Below are 18,488 nucleotides of genomic sequence, written 5' to 3'. Positions count from 1 at the left end.
GCATCTTCCCCAGGGCTCTGTGTGCTATAAGTATTGAATAAGTGAATTTAGAGATGCAGAGTAGCAGTTGAAAACTTTTCACTAAAATGTGACTCAGCTAATGAAGAATAAAAAGTCATCTAAAATAATCTAATAAAAAATGAAGACTAAAAATGCAATTTAAAATATTCAGTTCATTATGTCCTACATATAATGTATATATATTTTCTTTGCCTTTAGGAAATGAACAAATGAAAATAGAAAATTTTGAAGCAGCAGTCTCTTTTTATGGAAAAGCAATTGAATTAAATCCAGCCAATGCAGTGTATTTTTGCAACAGGTACTGACTACTTGGTCACCTGGAATTGGGGCAGGAAGAGACATGTGTTTTGTGTTCTGGTTAAAATGGTGAACTTTGTTGTGATTCCGAAAGATCAAAAATAATAACACTTTAAGTTACAGAATACTTTCACTTATATTGCATTTGAGCCTCATGACTCAGTGATGAGGTAAGTCGTGTTAAGTTACAGGTGAAGAAAGACTCAGTTTGTTTTGCCTTCCTGTCTCCCTCACCTAACACAGAGCTTTGCATACGGCATTGGATTAAGTAATTTAAGATCTCTCAGCTAATTAAAATCAGGACTAGGATTTGAACCTGGGTCACATTAAGGATAGGGAAAAATCTTAGTCCATGCTCACCAGTTTACTGATGAGGAGCCCAAGAGTCAGGGAGAATGAAAATGCTTGGCCAGGGTCCCAAAGAAGGGGCCAGAGGAAGGACTTCAGTGGCACTCCTCTGACCCAAAGTCTGGTTTTCTTTATGTCTATATCACTGTGATACACTGTGCCAAGTACCTGGGGCTAGTCCTGCAGCTGTATGGCTAGTCGTCTTTTAGAATAATGTAGTAACATCGGCTCAACTGAGTGTTTTAAGAAAGGTGCTAGTAATTCTGTCATAGCTGATTGTGGGGGTACAGTAATAATCTTAAATTCTTAGTTTTAGTGTTTTGTAGAGTTTTAGTACAAGAGTTCTTAACTTGTGTGTATGTGCCCTGGCCTTCTGCAATAGGGAGCCTGGTGACTCCTATGGGCCCCTTCTCAGAATCAGATTTTTAAATGAATAAAATAAAATACATGGAATTACAAAGGAAACCAATTATATTGAAATATGATTATCAAAATAATAAAAAAAACAAGTTCACGGACCCTAAACTAAGAAGCCCTGTTCCGGAGGGCAGAGCATAGTGTAGTAGCAGTTTGGAAATTAGTGCTGTTAACCAAATGCAGATAACAGTGACTATCTCTTTCGGTTTCACTCTGGGACTTTGATCCTACTATGAATGACAAGTGGGACAAGCCAAGGAGTTGGATGGAATGGGAGCAGATGTGGCAGGTACTGTCATTCAGTGCTCATGTCTCCACAGGGTCAGCTAGTTGAAGTCCTAGAGATTCAGGAAGGGACTGACTCTTCAGGCCTGCTAGTCTCAGGCAAAAGGGGCTGAGAATCCTGGCTGGGAGCCTAGGGCCCTTGCAGATGGTTCAGTCTGCACATTTAGGAAGCCAAGCCAGGTACAGCGTCTGGGCAAAAGAGGCTTAGTAATTATAGGACAAAAGCTTTAGGTCTAGAACTTGGGGCACAGTATAGACAACCAGATGGCACAGTGGCTAGAGCTCTGGACTTAGGCTCCTGCCCCAGGTGCTTAGGAGCCATGGGTAAAGCCCTTAACCTCTCTCAGCCTCAGTTTATTCAACTATAAAATGGAGATAATTATAGCACCTACCTCAGTCAAATGAGATACAGAGTGCTTTCAAACCAAAACACTACACAAATGCTAGCTGTTATTGATAGTGAGTTATGGGCATTATAAATCATGGGCTCCTTATCTGTCTTTTGTCTACAGTCTAAATTGACCTGAGCTTTTAGGGCCAACTTTTGTACCCGAATGAGAGGAACAGAGAGAAACTTTTCACCTATATATCACAGAACTTCAGAAGTGGAAATTACCTTAGAGGTCATCGAATCTAACCTGCGCAAGAAATCTTAGTAGAGGTGTAGGGAGGAGACCGGGAGTACACTCTTCATCCAGACGCAGCCGGTTCTGCTTCAGGAGAGAGTTGTTAGCAAATGTTTTTTCTTACACTTGACTTGGTACTAGCTCTGCCCTCCTGCTCATTGCAGTTTTGGACATCTCTAACTTCACATTTCATGTTTCTCTTTAGGCTATAGCCTTAATAACACTAGTTATTCAAATTTACAGTAGTTCTTGAAAGCATATTCCTCACAACAACCCTGTGTTGGTAGATAGTTCAAAGGTTATCCCCATTTCGTAGATGAGGAAGTGTGGGGCATGGTCACTTCGTTGGGTAAGTGTCATAGCTGGATCTTCACTCTAGTCTTCTAAGTCCCCTATTCTTTCCACTAGACCAAGCTGTTTCTCTAGAGTGTAAGCTTTCTGAGGACAGGGACCCTGTGTGTTTAAATAGATCTGTTCATTGCCAGTTATGGGTGCTTACTTAATGTTTCATGGATTTTTTTTTAACGTGACAAGAAAAGTACTTGTGATTCAGAAATGTTGAAATTGGTGCACCGAGTTACAGCTTAGGGAAATGATAGTAATAATTATAACTGACTTTGATACAGAGTTTTAAGGTTTGTAGAACACTTTACACACATAACCTCCCTTGTGAGATAAGTAGCTACCGCAGGTGGTATTCTCCCGGTTTTTACAAAGTGCCCCTCTAGATGTCAGCATCTTGAGGGTAGGAACTGTTTCCATTTTTACCTTTACTGCCCTAACATCTAGCTCAAGGTCTAGCTTGTAGTAGGTGCTTTATAAATGCTTGTTGATTTCAGTTGTTTGGACGAAGAAACAGACTCCCAAAGGTACAATAGCTTATATATAGTCAATTATGTGTTATGTAAGTGACTCAGTCACCTCTGCTATAGGGAGAATCCTGGTCATTTGCAGAAGTGAGTAGGTATATAGATAGTTGGTTTTATTGGTGATTGAGTCTTTTTTTTCCTTGGCTGTCAACCTGCCTTTGTCAGAGAGTGAACTTTTTCACTTGTGTTCTTTTCAGAGCTGCTGCCTACAGCAAACTGGGAAATTATGCGGGTGCTGTGAGAGACTGTGAAAGAGCCATTGGCATAGACCCCTACTACAGCAAAGCCTATGGCAGAATGGGGTAAGTACTGGAAACATTGTTTTGTCAGAGGGAAGGTCTCTTTTCTCCCTGAGGATAAGAACAAAAGTTTTAGCCTTGGTTGAGAGACCACTAATGGTTTATGGAGTGTCTTTTACGGACTTAACAAGTTAAAAAGCCGTGGCAGCATTACCTCATTTATTCCATTTTGAATCTCAGAACCTTGGAGATAACCCCCTTGAAAAGATTAACCCGCAGGGGTAGAGTAAAGCTTATGTGTGTCTGACATTTCAAATTGTGATGTAGTTAGAAATAGCTAAGTACTCCATGGGACTCTTCTATCCACTGTTGCACCCCTCAACTCTCTACACAGCTCAGAAGTTTAGCCGTGCAAATAGAGCAGAAGATTCCAAATTGGAAGAGACCGCTGAGATCATCTAGTCTGAACACCATTGATGTCTAATTACTCACTCAAGATCCCACAGAGTGACAGAGCCAAGTTCTGACCCAGGTCTCCTGGTCAGTTCTCAATGCTTTAGACCAGGGGTGGGGCACCTGCGGCCTCAGGGCCACATGGGTCCCTCTAGGTCCTCAAGTGCGGCCCTTTGAATCCAAACTTCACAGAACAAATCCCCTTAATAAAAGGATCTGTCCTGTAAAACTTGGACTCATTCAAAAGTCCACACCCAAAGACCTAGAAGGCCCCATGTGGCCTCAAGGCCGCAGGTTCCCCACCCCTGCTTTAGGCTGTATTGCTGGGGGCCATCTCCAGTTGTTCTGATTGCCACTGGACCCAGATGGCTCTGGAGGAGAAAGTGAGGCTGGTGACTCTGCACAGCCCTCTCCCATGGGGAGCTAATTCACTTGCAAGTCATGGCATCATCTTCCTGATGTCAGGGTCCTTTTTGAGAATAAGGACAAACAACAACAGCAAGACTATGCTGCCTCCCAGTAGCTTGATGCTAGGACAAGAGTCAGCAGCCTTTGAAAAGTGTTGTGGCAGACTTCCTTTTCAGGGCTTGGAACAGGGCAGTGATGAGATCTGATTTTCTCTGTTGTGTATTTAGTAGGAACTGGAAGGCTGCTGAGCTTTGCTAGCAAGAATTGGAGTGTGGCACTAGATACTGATGCGAAATGATACGTTGTCCCCCTCCTCCATGCTCCCCAGTCCCATGTTACAGAATAATTATTTGATTTGGTCAAAGACAAAAATATTTTCTAATAGTGCCCTTCACACAGAGAGAGGTCAGAACATGTCATTAATAGGACATGGACCTTCAGTGGTAGGGCTGGATTTGTCCTAAGTATCTCAGTTGCATGGCTAGGCTCCCTTGCAATTAATGTTACCCATATGCGAATGACTGAGGCTTGGGACACCATCTCTGGCAGCGGAACAGAGTGAAACAAATTATACTTCAATTTGCACTCAGAGTTCATGAGTTCTTTCTTTGGAGGTGGATAGCATTTTTAATCTTGAGTCCTTTGGAATTGTCTCAGATCATTATGTTGATCTATATTGATCTTTCACAGTTGGTCATCATTACAGTATTGGCTGTTACTGTGTTCTTTCAGTTCTGCTACTTTGTATCCAAGTTTTTCTGAAACCATCCTGCTCATCGTTTCTTATAGCATAGTAATATTTCACCACATTCACATAGCACAGCTTGTTCAGCCATTCCCCAATTGATGGACATCCCCTCCATTTGTGTCAGCACTGTTTTCCAACCAACTTGTTCCCTGAAATATGGGGTCTGGCTGGGCCAGTGTAGGAGAACTTAAGGAGGTTGTCTCACCAGCTAAGTTGGCTTCTCAAACAGAGCATTCTTGGAGGGTATGCACATGTGTACGTGAAGACTGACGGGTGAAATTGTAACCCTTAATGAGATAAGAAGCACCTCTATGGGTCGGTCAAGTCTGACCGAATCCCAGTTTTTGCCACCACCCCCCCAACTCCGCCGCCTGCCAATGAAGTCTCTCACCTGCTCACCCTTTCCCCAAAAGTGCATGCTTACAAAAACAAATCTGGAAACAACCTTTCCCTCATCTTCCTGCTTAGTGTTGGTATTATATTTACCTGGAGCATTATTATAAATTCCTTGATGGGTGGACCTTGTGTGACTCCTAGCTTTTTAGCTTCCCCAGGGGCTTGCACAGGGCCTACACACAGCAGGCACTTAAAAAGTGTTGATAGTAGGTGAATTGGCTGATATGACAGAAAAGAAAACTGACAGATGTTGGAGGTGATGTGGGAAAATTGGGACAGTAATGCATTGTTGGAGTTGTGAAGTGATACAACCATTCTGGAGAGCAGTTTGGAACACTGTAATGCCAGTACTAGGTCTACATCCCAAAGGAATCCAAAAAAAAAAAGGAAAAGGATCTACTTGTACAAAAATATTGAAATCAGCTCTTTTTGTTGTGGCAAAGAATTGGAAATTGAGGGGATGCCCATCAATTGGGGCATGGCTGGACAAGTTGTGGTATATGATTTTGATGAAATATTATTGTGCTATAAGAAATGATAATCAGGATGACTTCAGAAAAACCTGGGAAGATTTACAGGAACATGAGCAAAGTGAAGTGAGCAGAACCAGGAGAACATTGTATACAGTAACAGCAATATTGTATTTTATGAATGGCTTAGCTCTTAGCAATACAAAGATCCAATTTAGTTCCAAAGGACTCATGGTCAAATTTGCTTTCTGCCTCTAGAGAAAGAACCGATGGCATGTGAATGCAAATAGAAGCCTGGTTTTTTTTACTTACTTTCTTTTTCTTTTTTTTTTCCTTGGTCTGTTTTCTTTCACAACATGAATATGAAAATGTTTTGCATGACTGCACATATATAAATTATACCAGATTGCTTGCCTTCTCAATGAGGGGGGTAGAGAGGGAGGGCGGGAAAAAATTTGGAACTTAAAATTTAAAAAAATGAATGTTAAGCATTATTACCACATGTAATTGAAAAAAATATATATATATATATATAAAAAGAAAAGGATAATGGGTGAATTGTGAGAGACCTCTGTCAGAATTTTATCAGGGCATGGGGAGCGGGGGGAGTATAAGGAGCCTCTTCTTTCAGGGTCTTATTAAAACTGTTTGCTTTCTTTCTTCCTTCTGTCCAGCTTAGCACTCTCAAGTTTAAACAAACACACGGAGGCTGTCGTCTACTATAAGAAGGCCCTGGAGTTGGACCCAGACAATGACACATACAAATCAAACCTCAAGATAGCTGAACAGAAAATGAAAGAAACACCCAGCCCTGTAAGTTCCTGACCTTGTCTGCGTGTGTGTGTGTGTGTGTGTGTGTGTGTGTGTGTGTGTGTGTGTGTGTACTTGAGTGTGGGAAGGGAAGACTTCTTTAATTTATCCAGGATTATCCACCTCACAGGGCCTGCTCATTTGAAAGCATAAATAACAATGGACTTTTCCATCTGCAAGGCACTATTTCATCTGGTAGCCTTTGGGGGCAGTCTGTTGCTGCACTTTGTCCTGACTATTCATTGAGCTTTTCACAGAATCGTTAAAATCTCCTAAGATGGAAGGATAAGGTCTAACTTCCACTAAAGCAAATCGACAATCGACACCATCCCCAACAAGGGTCCCTCGCGCCTCCGTTTGGATTCCATTTTGAGATAGCTCTTAGTAGATTTCCCTTTATGTTGAGTTGATTTTACTCACTGCCCTTTAGGTCCAGGCAGAGCCAATTTAATCCCGATTGAACAATGGCAACCGTCTCTCCCTTCTCTCTCCCCATTTGGTGTTATCTACTCCAGGCTAAATAGCCCGAGTTTCTCAACAGCTCCCTGTATGATAAAACTTCATTTTCTCCTGATCACCCTCCTCTGATGGTGCTCCAGGTTCCTCTTAGAATGTGTTATCTAGACTTGAATGAAGTATATTAGGTGGGGTCTCTTGAGGGTCCCATGTAGTGGGATAAGGACTTCTCTCATTCTCTTTTGTGCCCCTTGATACCGCCTAATTATTAAATTACATTGGGGTTTAGTGTTGCTCTATCACCTTGTGTGTAGAATATAATTCCATCTTTAAAAGCTACCTGCCTCTACTTTTTTTTTTTTTGCTTGTGGAGCAGTTCAGTGACATCCGTGTGCTATTTACCCATTGCCAAATGCCGTCTAATAAAGTCTGTTTCTGGTCTTTGCAGACAGGAGGCACTGGAGGTTTTGACCTAGCTGGCTTGCTGAATAACCCAGGCTTCATGAGTATGGTAATGACCTCATTCCTTTACCCCCACCCCAAACATATGTTTATCTAAGCCATAGATAGGGGAGTTTGCACATTTCATTACTTTATATGTTATAAGTGAAAAAAACCCCACAATTTCATACTGATAAGCTAGATCTAAGCTTATCTAATTGTAGTGGATTTAACTATTGACTGGTACTTTTTCCTTCTCTCATTACTGATTAAAAATAAAATGCTACTATTTAACCTAGGCATTTATAATAGATGGTCAAGATTGTTAGGGATCTTTCTAACCACAGAACTGTTTTCTTTAATAGGCATCAAACCTCATGAATAACCCTCAAGTACAGCAACTGTAAGTAATACTCTCTCTTGCCTTTTCCTTTGAATCTTTTAATAACCTTTTAAGATCTTAAAGCTGGATGTGATCTTGGGAAATGCGACAATTCACACAGGTAGTCTTATTATAGGAGAAGGTGGGAGAAATGGGTATATTGGAAAACTTCTGAATCTGCCGGGAGCCTGCCAAACTCCAGCAGGGAACCACTTGAACTAGGGAAAGCAAAGCATCCAAAAGGGATTAATCTTAATTCTTTACCAAGTCTCTTGTAACAGTCTGTCCTGCCAAGGACCTGGAGTCAGAGGGACCAGAGTTGGCCTATTTGTGAGTAATAAATCCTCTCCTTGCAGCATGTCTGGGATGATATCAGGTGGCCACAACCCTTTGGGAGCTGCTGGAGCCAGCCCTTCTCCAAATGACCTCGCCAGCCTCATCCAGGCGTAAGTTGATTTGCCTTTGTTAGGGGAGGAGGATGAAGCAGAGCTCTTAAAAATGGAAAAAAGTCACTCTGGATCAAGTCCATCCGTAGAGCAGGAGAAGCAGACGGAAAAGCAAACGCCAACCACCCCACGTAACAACCAGAAGTCCTTACTCTACCACCAGTAGTCAGCCTTGGACTTCAGCCATGGCCTCCCAGGGTCATGGAAGCCACTTACTAATGACAGCCTTGGGGCCTCTGTGCTAGCTCCATCACTCCTCTTGCCATGCTGTGGAAGACGATTCTTTCCCAAGCAGTCCTAGTGGTTTACATAGCCAAAGAAGGGGTTGTTTTGACACTCACAGGGTCATGAACAAGCACCAGAATACTGTTCTTATTTCTCCTGAACATGTTGGTGGCTGGCATGGAGAGCAAATATGAAGGAACCCTATTTGACAGTCTTTTCCTGAGAACCTACTGTATGTGAGGCATTCTTTTTGTGGTCCCCTTGTCTAGTCCCACTGCCCCCCCCCCTTCCAAAAATAATCTGTTAGCATCCATCTAGGCTTTTAAGTTCAGGCCATCCTGCCACCAGCTCTGGTAGTAACATGCTGCCACACTGCTCTTCCCTAGTAGATCTGATGAGCTCTGGCTGTGGCTCCTATCGTCTCAGAACCCTTCAGTAGTTTCTTACTGCATACTGGCCAGAGTTGAGACTTCTTTATTTAGTCTGATATTCGAGGGTCCCTCACCATCCATTCTTCTTTTCACATGCTACCAAGCTTAGTCAAACCAAACTACTCAGTCTCCTATATATGCCTTTTGTATTGCTCATTCCACTGCTTCCCTGACTTATCTCTGCCCAAAATGTACTCTTCTGCTCATTGGATTCCGCTGCCGCGCCTTCCCCCCTCCCAACACCTATCTTTTGAAGCATATCTCAAATGCCACCTACAGGAAGCATCACTGATTCCTGCATCAGTGATGACCTTTTGCCTTGGGTCTTACTTAGACTGCTGCTCATACTTTTATGCACTTATGTGTTATGTTGTACATTTCTTTATCTGTGGCATAACATCCAAAAATCTATAACAGGAAGGAAATCTCTTATTTGAATTTTAGGGATAGGGAAATATACTGAGATAACTGTAATACAAATTAGAAGATGTAAAAGATTTTTCTTTGGATTGACTTAGGAAAATTTTTGCTCTTGGCTCAGCACCTTCTTTATCATACTCTATAGGGAAAGTGTGTTCTCTTTAACTCTCTGTCTTTCTGTCTTTGCTTTTGTCTCTGCCTTTCTCTACCTGTATCTCTGGATCAAAGAACTTTGGCATTCTGCTGTACTGTGATTGTGGTCTTAAACCCCAGCAAGATACACATTACTATCATATGTAAATGTCCTGGCTCTAATACCTACCTTCTTTCCCTGCTTTGCCCCACTCTCTTTATACTGCAAGTGTATTTTCCCCCAGGAAATGGAAATTCATATTCACAAGAGGAAAGAAATAACCAGAGTTGCTTTTAGCTCACCAAAGGGACTTAAAGCTTCTCTCTAGGATGGACTACATGACTCACAAGCTTCCTAAAACTTTTCTGATGAATTAGTTCTCGCTGTCCTCCCCGACCTCTCTCCATTTTTCCCTTATGCCTTTTAGAGTTTTATTTCCATTTGATCAATGTGAGAATGGTGGCCATCTGTCTCCCCCCAGACTCTTTTGCCAGTTTGGAATTGGCTTGGTCAGGTACTTTAAACAAAGTTTGTTTGTCTCTTTGTTGTCTCAGACTCATGCACAGGAAATCAGAAAGCCTCTTCAGTAGTGCGTATCTGGTACCTCAACCATATCTTTACACTTGTTTTCAAGTAACTGCCATGTGCGTCATTATAGGGAACAGAATCACATGCCCTAGGACATGTGACCTATAGTATATAATGAGAACGCAAGATATCCCCCTCCCCACCTTTGTCACAGAACATAAGTGCATAAGAGAGGCACACAATGCTACACGGTGTTTAAGGAAGTAAAGTTATGATTGGAGCAATAGGGGAAGGCTTGAGAATTAGAAGAGGTAACACCTGAGCTGAGTCTAGTTAGGATTTTCATAGAGTGTGGAAGGCATTTTAGGTGACTAGAATGGTGTGAGAAAAGGCATAAATATAGGACAAGTAGAAGATGTTGGGGAGTCCACTGGCTACAGCTTAGGGTACGTGATTTTCGGGGAGTCTAGGACAAATCTAAGAAGGTTAGTGGTACGATTGTGGAGGGTTTTGAATGTCAGTGCTTTACTTGATAAATTGGTGTTGGGGGTAGTACAGGAGAGAAGGTATTACAATTCAGATTTGCAGTGTTCTAGGCATGCTAGTGCAGTTATTGAGGGAATAGACAGGACTTAGCAACTCAGAGCCTCATCTGAGAATGTTGGGACCCAGTAGTTACTTGGGAACCACTTACTGTATTTTAGAATTGTGGGTAGAGAAAAAGAAGAAAGCCAGGAATGTTGTGCCATACTTCTTAGATTCTGGGAAAGCAGATTTCAAAAGAATTCGAGAAAGGGTAGGTAGGATCCTATGGACTAAAATTCTGCTGGAGAAGTCAGCCCAGGAGGGATGGGAAGAGATCGACCATGCAATTCTGAAGACACAAAGAGAAACTATTTCAATGAAGAGAAGAAGGGGATACTGTCTAGAGAACACTGGATGGACAGGGGATTCACCAACAAACTTGGGTGTTTGAAAGCGGTGTGGTGTACAGACAGTGAACGCAAAGGGGATGGGTCAAGGAGGATGACTACCCAAGTGTGGCATGGTCCTCATAGTAGGTGTGAGCAGTGCTAATGCTCCAAGCAAGCTGAAGCCAATGAGGAACACTGGGGGCAACAACGGGGGTGGTTTGTAAAAAGTTCTTTTTAGGCTCACAGGAGGGAAAGGACTGCTTGGCACTCAGAGGAGATGGGACGGTAGTGACTGATAGTGGAGAGAAGGCAGGGCTGCTCAGCTCTTTATTTTGCTTCTGTTTTTTTCTAACAAAGAGGATGATCTTTGCATGGGAAGGAATAGAACGCACATGGTTAATAGAGAGTTGATACCCAGCATAAGAGTATTAGCTGCCCTCTGCGAGTGATGATTTGAAGTCACATGGTCCAAATTGACTTCATTCTGGAGAATTAAAAGAGCTGGTGATTGCTAACCCGCTGTCCATGACGTTGCAGGACTAGATAAACACTGTCCTAATTTTCAAAAGGGGGAAGAGAATGGCACCTGAAAATTGCAGGCCAGTGAATTTGACTTCACTTCCTATCCAACACCTTAGCAAAGAGATGGTCAGTGAGCACCTAGAAAAGGAAATGGTGGTGAGAGTCTTCTTGGCTTCAGTAGGAATGGCCCTGGGAAATGCTGTAAATAGAATTTATCTAGATTTTAGCAGAACATTTGACATGTCTCCTCCTGAGCTCCTGGAAAAGATGGAGAAGATGTAGGCTAGATGTATGCTAGATGAATTCAAAACTGTGGAGTGGTCAGACCTAAAGAGACCCAGTAATGGTTCAAGCCAACTCGAATGGAGGTCTTCAGGGGAGTTTCCCAGAGACTGGTGCTATTTAACACTTTATCAGTGATTTAGATGAAGGCACTTAGATGGTATGCTCCTCAGATTTATAGGGGATCCAGAGTTTGAAGGGACAGCTACCACTTTGAATGACTGTCAGAATTCAAAAAGATCTTGACAGGCCAGAGCAAATCTAATGAGTTGAAATTTAACAGGGATAAATGTACAGTTATCCATTTTGGTTCAAAATACCAACTTCCCAAGTATAAGATGGATGGGTCATGATTAGACAGCAGACAGAAAAGAATCTGGGGGTTTTAGTGGCCTGCAAGCTTACCATGAGTGATCAGTGTGCTGATGGTGCCCCAGGAAACTGATGTCATCTTAGATGGCATTGAAGGAGGTCAGATAGCCAGGAAGGAGTAAGGAAGGGAGAATCCTAATGTCCTCTGCACTGGTCCAGGCCCCGACCCTGCTTCTGCCTTGCTCTGCAGTACTGGGTTCAGTTCTGGGCATCTCACTTTTGGGAAGATGCTGATAGAGGAAGACAACAGATGGCAAAGGGACCTTGGGTTCAAGTTGTCAGAAGGCTTGTTCCGCCTAGAGAAGGTGAGGGAAGGAATGTGGAACATGATAGTTGTTTGCAAATATTTGGAAGTTGGTTGTGAAAGAGGCAGAACTATGAGCGGCATGGAAGTTGCAGAGTGGTGAATTTAGGCTTGATGTTGGGAAAAGCTTTCTAAGAATTTGAGGCAATCAGCAGGAGAACAGGCAGAGGGCTCGGTGTCTCCTGCCCAGCTGAGCTCTTCAAGCAAAGCGTGGATGACTGCGTGTCAGGTTTATTGTGGAAAGGCCTTTTTCAGGTAGAGAACTTGGTTTAGGAGGTCAGTGAGCTCCCTTCCAACTCTGAAATTCTGTGATTCCTTATCACAGCTGGAAAGTAAAGAAGGCAGCTAGAGAGCACATGGGTTTGAGTGTGATTGACTGGGATGATAAGTTCCAGTGTCAGAAACAGCAAGGTGACCCCAGACCCCAAGGTGGACTCTCAGAACTTAGAAGTCCAGCCTCCTGCTGTTCTTTTTCCCTTTGGACTGTGAGCTTTTCTTATTTTTTCATCTCCTTTCTGGTCGAGTTGGGTTTTGCTTATTCTAATTGCATGTGTTTGGTTTTATTCTTCAGAGGCCAACAGTTTGCTCAGCAGATGCAGCAACAAAACCCAGAGTTGATAGAACAGCTCAGAAGCCAGATTAGGAGTCGGACCCCCAGTGCCAGCAATGATGACCAGCAGGAATGAACAGTGAAGGTATGCGTTTGGGGCCTGATGAGGTGACACGACATAGCGGTGGAGAGGGTACTTACCTGAATCACATCGGTGGGGTTCGGGTCCCTGTTTTGGCCTATGTGACCATATCTAGAAGTGCACAGAACCTCACAGTTTGGGAGGGGGGGTCTCCATCCAGCGCAGAAAATTCCCCTTAAATACCTGACAGGTCGTTTCCATCCTCTTCCTTAAGATGAGGAGCCAGTGACATTTTTGAATAACCCTAACTGTTGTTCCCTGTAGTGGCGATGATAGCTTACATTTACAGTGTCAGTGGTTTTTTAAATGGAGATGTTCTCATGGTAGTCTTGGGGTGAGTGTTCTTGTCCCCGTTTGCCAAGGAGGAAAGTGACACCCAGAAAGGTTAGGTGACTGGTACACAGTCACTCGACTAAAAATATTAGCAAACATAACAAGCTTTAAGGTTTACAGATACTTTAAGGTTGACTTCTCATGGATTCTTAACAACAAACCTGTGAAGTGGCTAATATACAGTACAAATATTTTGATCCACATTTTGCAGATGAGGAAACAGTGTGGGAGATTTTAAGAGGCAGTTTGGGTGACTCTGTGGGGGAGTCTCAGTTTCCTTATCTGTAAAATGGAGATAATAAAATGATAAAGCCTACCTCCTAGGATTGTTGGCAGGATTAGATCAGATAGCCAGACCGCTACCTTGCAAACCTTGAAGCCCTATCCAGTTAAAAGCTGGTGATTATTATGAATGACTTGCTCTAGTCACACGGTCGGCTGTGGGATTGGAACTCCAGTCTCTCCAAATGCCAAGTCCAGTGCTCCGGTATACTGTACCGCCTCACAAGTGGCAAAGCTAGCACACAGCCTCCAGCCTTTAAACTCGGGCCCAGGATTCTCTTCTTTACCACTTGTTGTTTTTCACTGTAAACATCTTCATTATTCACACTTATATGTGCCTGATTGTTGCAAATCACTTTCCTCACAATTTCTAAATGAGGAAATTAGTGCAAATGCTGCTATCCTCATGAGAAAACTGAGGCTCTGAGAAGGCGACCCCCTTGCCCATTGCCCCAGGACTAGTGGGGTTTCATTCTAGTCTGGATTTAAACCAAGGTCTCCAGACTTCATGTCCAGCCCTCTTTCTGCTCTGTCACATTGTGGTTTTCTTTTCTTTGGACTGCTCTCTCTCCTCCCTGTTGTGTCTCTGCCTGTGGTCACTTCGCTTCTTGTCCTCAAGTTTCCTTATATGTGAGACAAGAACTGTACCTGCAGAGCTGCCTGTCTCACAGACACGGATACTCCATCAACCCAGTATGCAACTACTCCATGAGTTACTTTTTTGAATTAAAAAAGAAATTTCATCACTTGTTGGCCCACCCTCTGGTGAGGAAACTCTCTAAATAGCTAAGTGTGTCCTCAGCAACAGAAATAGAGCTTGTTGACTTCCATCAAGAGCCTAGAGTTACCTCTGTGACACAGAGGCTTAAGAAGGGTGCTTGGTAAGGGGCTGTCAGGGATAGTGGAAGGAAAAGTGTTTTGTATGCATGAATGTAGCTTGAGTTCTCTAGAGTTAGGGCATCGTCTATATGCAAGGTTTTGTTATTTGGATTTATATCAGGGCCTGCCTAGGTTTGCAGGTGATTCTTTCTAGCGTAGTCCCTTACTGGCATCTTTTCTTAAAGATGTCTAGTGAATTTTGTCAATATTGTTTGTAATGGACTTTTCACACTATTGGATAATACCAGATCCTCAGCATCATTACCTGTGCTTAAATTAAAGAGGAAAAAAGTCTGTGCAAGTAAAGGATTTAGGTATTAGATGTGGGGTTCTTCATGAGCCAGCTCTAAAGTCCAGTATGATTCAGCACTGTAGCCCCCAAAAAATAGTTCGAAGTCAAGCTGAATTAGTTCCAGGCTTATGTTAAAAGTCCTGCTAAGGCAGGGTGAGGGCCACATGTGGCCTCCAGGCCACAGGTTCCCCACCGCTGTTCTAAGTTTTACCTTACAAAAACAATACTGGAGTCTTTAGGATATGACCAGGAGTGTGAGGGTACTTAAGACCATTTTATTTGGGAACGGCTTAAAGAAAAGAGAAATGTTGAGCATGAGTAAAGGAAGACTCCCAGAGGCAAAGGAGGTTTTGAATATTTTAAAAGACTTTCGATTGACTCTAGAATGCAGGACTAGAGCAAATGGTCACAGTTATAGGAAGGCACATTCCATGCCAATATAAAGAATTTCCTAAGAAAATTAGATCCATCAAGTCATGGAATGGGCTTTCTGTGGAGGTAATGGAGCATTGGGTTATTGGGGATAGTCGTGAAAGGCAGGGGGACCACTTCACTTCTCGAGCCTCAGGTTTCCTTTTTTGTAAAATGGGGATAATGGTACCTGAGAGATAGTAGGTTGTGGTAGAATGGAACTGGACTTGATTCCGGGAACCTGGATTAGTTATGGGTCTACCACCTCCAGTTTTGTGCCTCAGATAAGCGACTTCTTAGCCTCAGGATATTCTGCCAAACTGGAATGTTTGCATCTACCTCACAAGGCAACTGTTGGGATAAAATGGATCTAAAACTGATCCGTCAGCTTTAAAGTGCTATATGTTAGCTGTGTTATTAGCTGTTAGAGTGCAAAGGGTTCCTCTTTAAGTAAGGGTTCTCCTAGGTGATCCCTGGGGTTCCTCCCTACTCTGAGGTTCTATGATTCAGAATATGGTTTTACTTTGAGGGTCAGATGGCATTTCTCATTCCTAGACCCATCCCCAGTGCTTTGCACATAGTAGGCCCTTAACAAAGACTTGTTGGAGGGGGTTAGATTGTTATGGTTTTCATTGGATTTATGTTCTCTTAACAGCAGCACCATTGAGAATTGAGTCCTTCGATGTACAGACTGGAAGCCATGTGTTCTGCCATTTCTCCAGTTGGAATTTCCACGAGAGAAAAAGAAAAAAAATTATTGGACCTGCATGTTAAGATGGATTCTTATTTTCCTTTTCTTTCCCTCTCCTTCTTCCCTCCGTTACCCAGACTATTTTTTTTTCCCGAAAAAGAGCCAGCAAGCTGTAAACACAAACCAGCATCCACCCTCTTTTAGCTCTCAGAAAGTCAGTTACTGAAGTATTTTCTGCAGTGGGGCCTATGGGTGGTTCTCAGCCCTATTTACAAGATGTTTCAAGTTTTCTGTTAAGAAGCCTCCACCATCTTGTGTTTGTGGGCCACATTACACTGGCTACCTGGGGCTTTGAGGGTTGTGTTCATCTCCTCTTTATTTTTTTTAAAGAGGAAAAAAGTATTTTCTTTCATGATTAGAAGTCAGTTTCTAAACACGAACATCCTCTCAGGTTGCCTGGTGTTCCCAGTGCTCCTCCAGCTGAGTGTCCTGCTCTAAAAATGCTCACTGCCATTTATAATCTGGGGCGTAAAGATGTTGTCAGTGCAGTTTGGATTATCTGTATGCATGGGAAAAAGTTCATTTGTGGATGTGGATAGAAGCTTTTGTTATCCTGAACCTTTTAGGAGGAGGGGGCAGTCTTATTGGGGTGCGTAAGACCAGTTTCTGTGACTTTCTTCAAATTGAGCATTTTGATAGGAACTTGTTTTTTTTTTCCTCAGATCTTTTTTGCCAGTGATCTCACAAACATCTAGTCACAATCATGATTTGTACCTGGTGCCCACTTGTTTCTCATTCACCAGGTGGAGAGACTTGAGCTTCATGCATCAGTCTTTTCACTTTTCCATTGCCTGTCTCACTGTCCCTTTGCACACAGGTGATAGCAGGCACTTGGGTTTCTACTGGAGAGGAATATCTGCAAAATTTCTCCCTTTCTGTGCAAGGAGGGTGGGACTGATAAGGGACAACAGATCCAGCAACCTACATTGGCCAGCTGCTGGACTCATGAAGGTGGCAGACAGCAGTGTTTTATAGGAACTTTCAGGGAGGTGAGGCTGCATTTTGCCCATGTAGCAATGGAATTAGCTACCATGCCCAGCAGTAGTTTGGATACCTCATTGAAAACCCTGGAGGCCTCCACTCATCACGATCAGATAGAGTTTGGTAAAGGTGTGTGAGGGGGGAGAAGAGAAGACAAGAAGGAGAACTAGTTATATGAGTCATGAAACTTACGAGCGGGGCAAGTTGACAGTGTCTCAGTCTTGTATCGGATAATTGGACGGAAGACTCCATAGTTAGAAAGGGCAGCTGTCCCCCTGTTGCTTTCAGGGAGTCTCTTGGGGAGGTAGATGAGCTTTGAGTGTTCTAGATGACTAGCAGGAAACAAAACAGTGATCACCTGTAATCCATCGTCACCCACAATGTTTTTAACTCTTCAGTTTTAACTGTGGTGAAGAATGTAATGTGTGGGGAATAAATATACATTGTGACCTTTTTATTTGTCCTCCCTTCAGTCCCTTTGTCCTCACTCCCAAGTGCCTTAGGAGACCATCAATCCAGAAGGCTGGGCACAGGGCCCAGGCTTCTGTTTGGTTTGAATTTCCTATGCGGTGCTGTTGACCTTTAGGAGTGTGCCTTTGGCCCAGTACTGCCTGGCAGAGAAATGAAAGCGTGAGCAGCTGTTTGCTTTGCCCACCATAGGGTCACAGTGCACACCAGGCATAAAGCGGTCAAACATAGGAGCCATGAGAATACCTCTCACAAGTCATCAGGAGGGCTGTCCTCAAGCACTCACAAAATGAGTCATCACTCACATTTCTTAAAATAGCCTGAGGTTGGCGAAGTACTCTCCACACAACAGTCTTGTGAGCTAAGGGGATATGTGGAAACTGATTCAGGAAGTACCATGGCCTTGGCCACGTCAGGAATTGGTGTCAGAGCTGGGATTTGAATCCATGATACCCCAACTGCAAGTCCCCTGATGTTCTCACTACAAGTTTGCCTTGGTACACAGCTGGAAGATGGGTTAATGTTATGCAGTGATTCTAGGATTGTTTTTATTTTTTAAGTGGGGGCAGACCATATAATTTTGAAGGTTTCCCTTTCCATATATTACTTATCAAGAGCAGATTCTATTGAGAACAGAACATGACCTCACACCTTATTCTTATAGCTAGAGTCAGCCTGAGGCTTCAGCATGGCTGAGGCCTGGAGTGGTTTGAAATAACCGTTTGTTAGACCCTTGGTAATCATTTGGTCCAACCCTCTCAGGAGGAAGCAGAAATCCACAGGCAAAATGGCTTCCCCAGCATTACATATAGATAACAGACAGATAGTAGCAGAACTCGGATCTGATCCCAGATTGTCTCTCACCGAAATGCAGGATTGGCCCATGCTGGTATTCTGCCTTTCCCCACAGCAATGTGTTGACATAGGGACAGTTATCCCACTACAAGACAAACAGTTCAACTTCTCTGCAGACAGATTCTTAAGGAGGGGCACTTGTGAAGGAGATAGTCTTGTGGAGTGGAAAGAGACCCAGAACTGAGTCATCCTCTGTGGCTTCTTGTCCCATCTCTGTCACTGGAACCTGTGGCTCAGTGGCCTCATCTATGAGATAAGGGGTGGTTGTAGATGGTCTCCAAGGGACCTTTTAACACCAATA

The 18,488-nt window shown here is 43.1% G+C and overlaps 1 protein-coding gene across 6 annotated transcripts in view; it reads left to right on the top strand.

The window, feature by feature from the left end:
- Positions 1-17,321, top strand: part of SGTA (small glutamine rich tetratricopeptide repeat containing alpha) — a 44,517-nt gene extending 27,196 nt beyond the window's left edge. For 3 of the 6 annotated variants that reach the window (XM_036769457.1, XM_036769462.1, XM_036769465.1), the window contains exons 5-12: positions 220-319; positions 3,061-3,165; positions 6,252-6,390; positions 7,292-7,354; positions 7,650-7,687; positions 8,023-8,112; positions 12,815-12,938; positions 15,788-17,321. In XM_036769457.1, coding sequence (XP_036625352.1) covers positions 220-319; positions 3,061-3,165; positions 6,252-6,390; positions 7,292-7,354; positions 7,650-7,687; positions 8,023-8,112; positions 12,815-12,929 — 650 coding nt within the window. In that variant the 3' untranslated portion in view covers positions 12,930-12,938; positions 15,788-17,321. The remainder of the gene's footprint in view (positions 1-219; positions 320-3,060; positions 3,166-6,251; positions 6,391-7,291; positions 7,355-7,649; positions 7,688-8,022; positions 8,113-12,814; positions 12,939-15,787) is intronic. The other 3 variants (XM_036769468.1, XM_036769469.1, XM_036769467.1) reach the window with 2 other exon arrangements.
- Positions 17,322-18,488: the final 1,167 nt, after the last annotated feature.

This window comes from Trichosurus vulpecula, chromosome 1 (genome assembly GCF_011100635.1).
Source record: "Trichosurus vulpecula isolate mTriVul1 chromosome 1, mTriVul1.pri, whole genome shotgun sequence".
NCBI classification, from domain to species: domain Eukaryota; kingdom Metazoa; phylum Chordata; class Mammalia; order Diprotodontia; family Phalangeridae; genus Trichosurus; species Trichosurus vulpecula.
The sequence above is the reverse complement of the archived record's forward strand: the minus strand, read 5'-3'. Positions and strand labels throughout refer to the sequence as shown.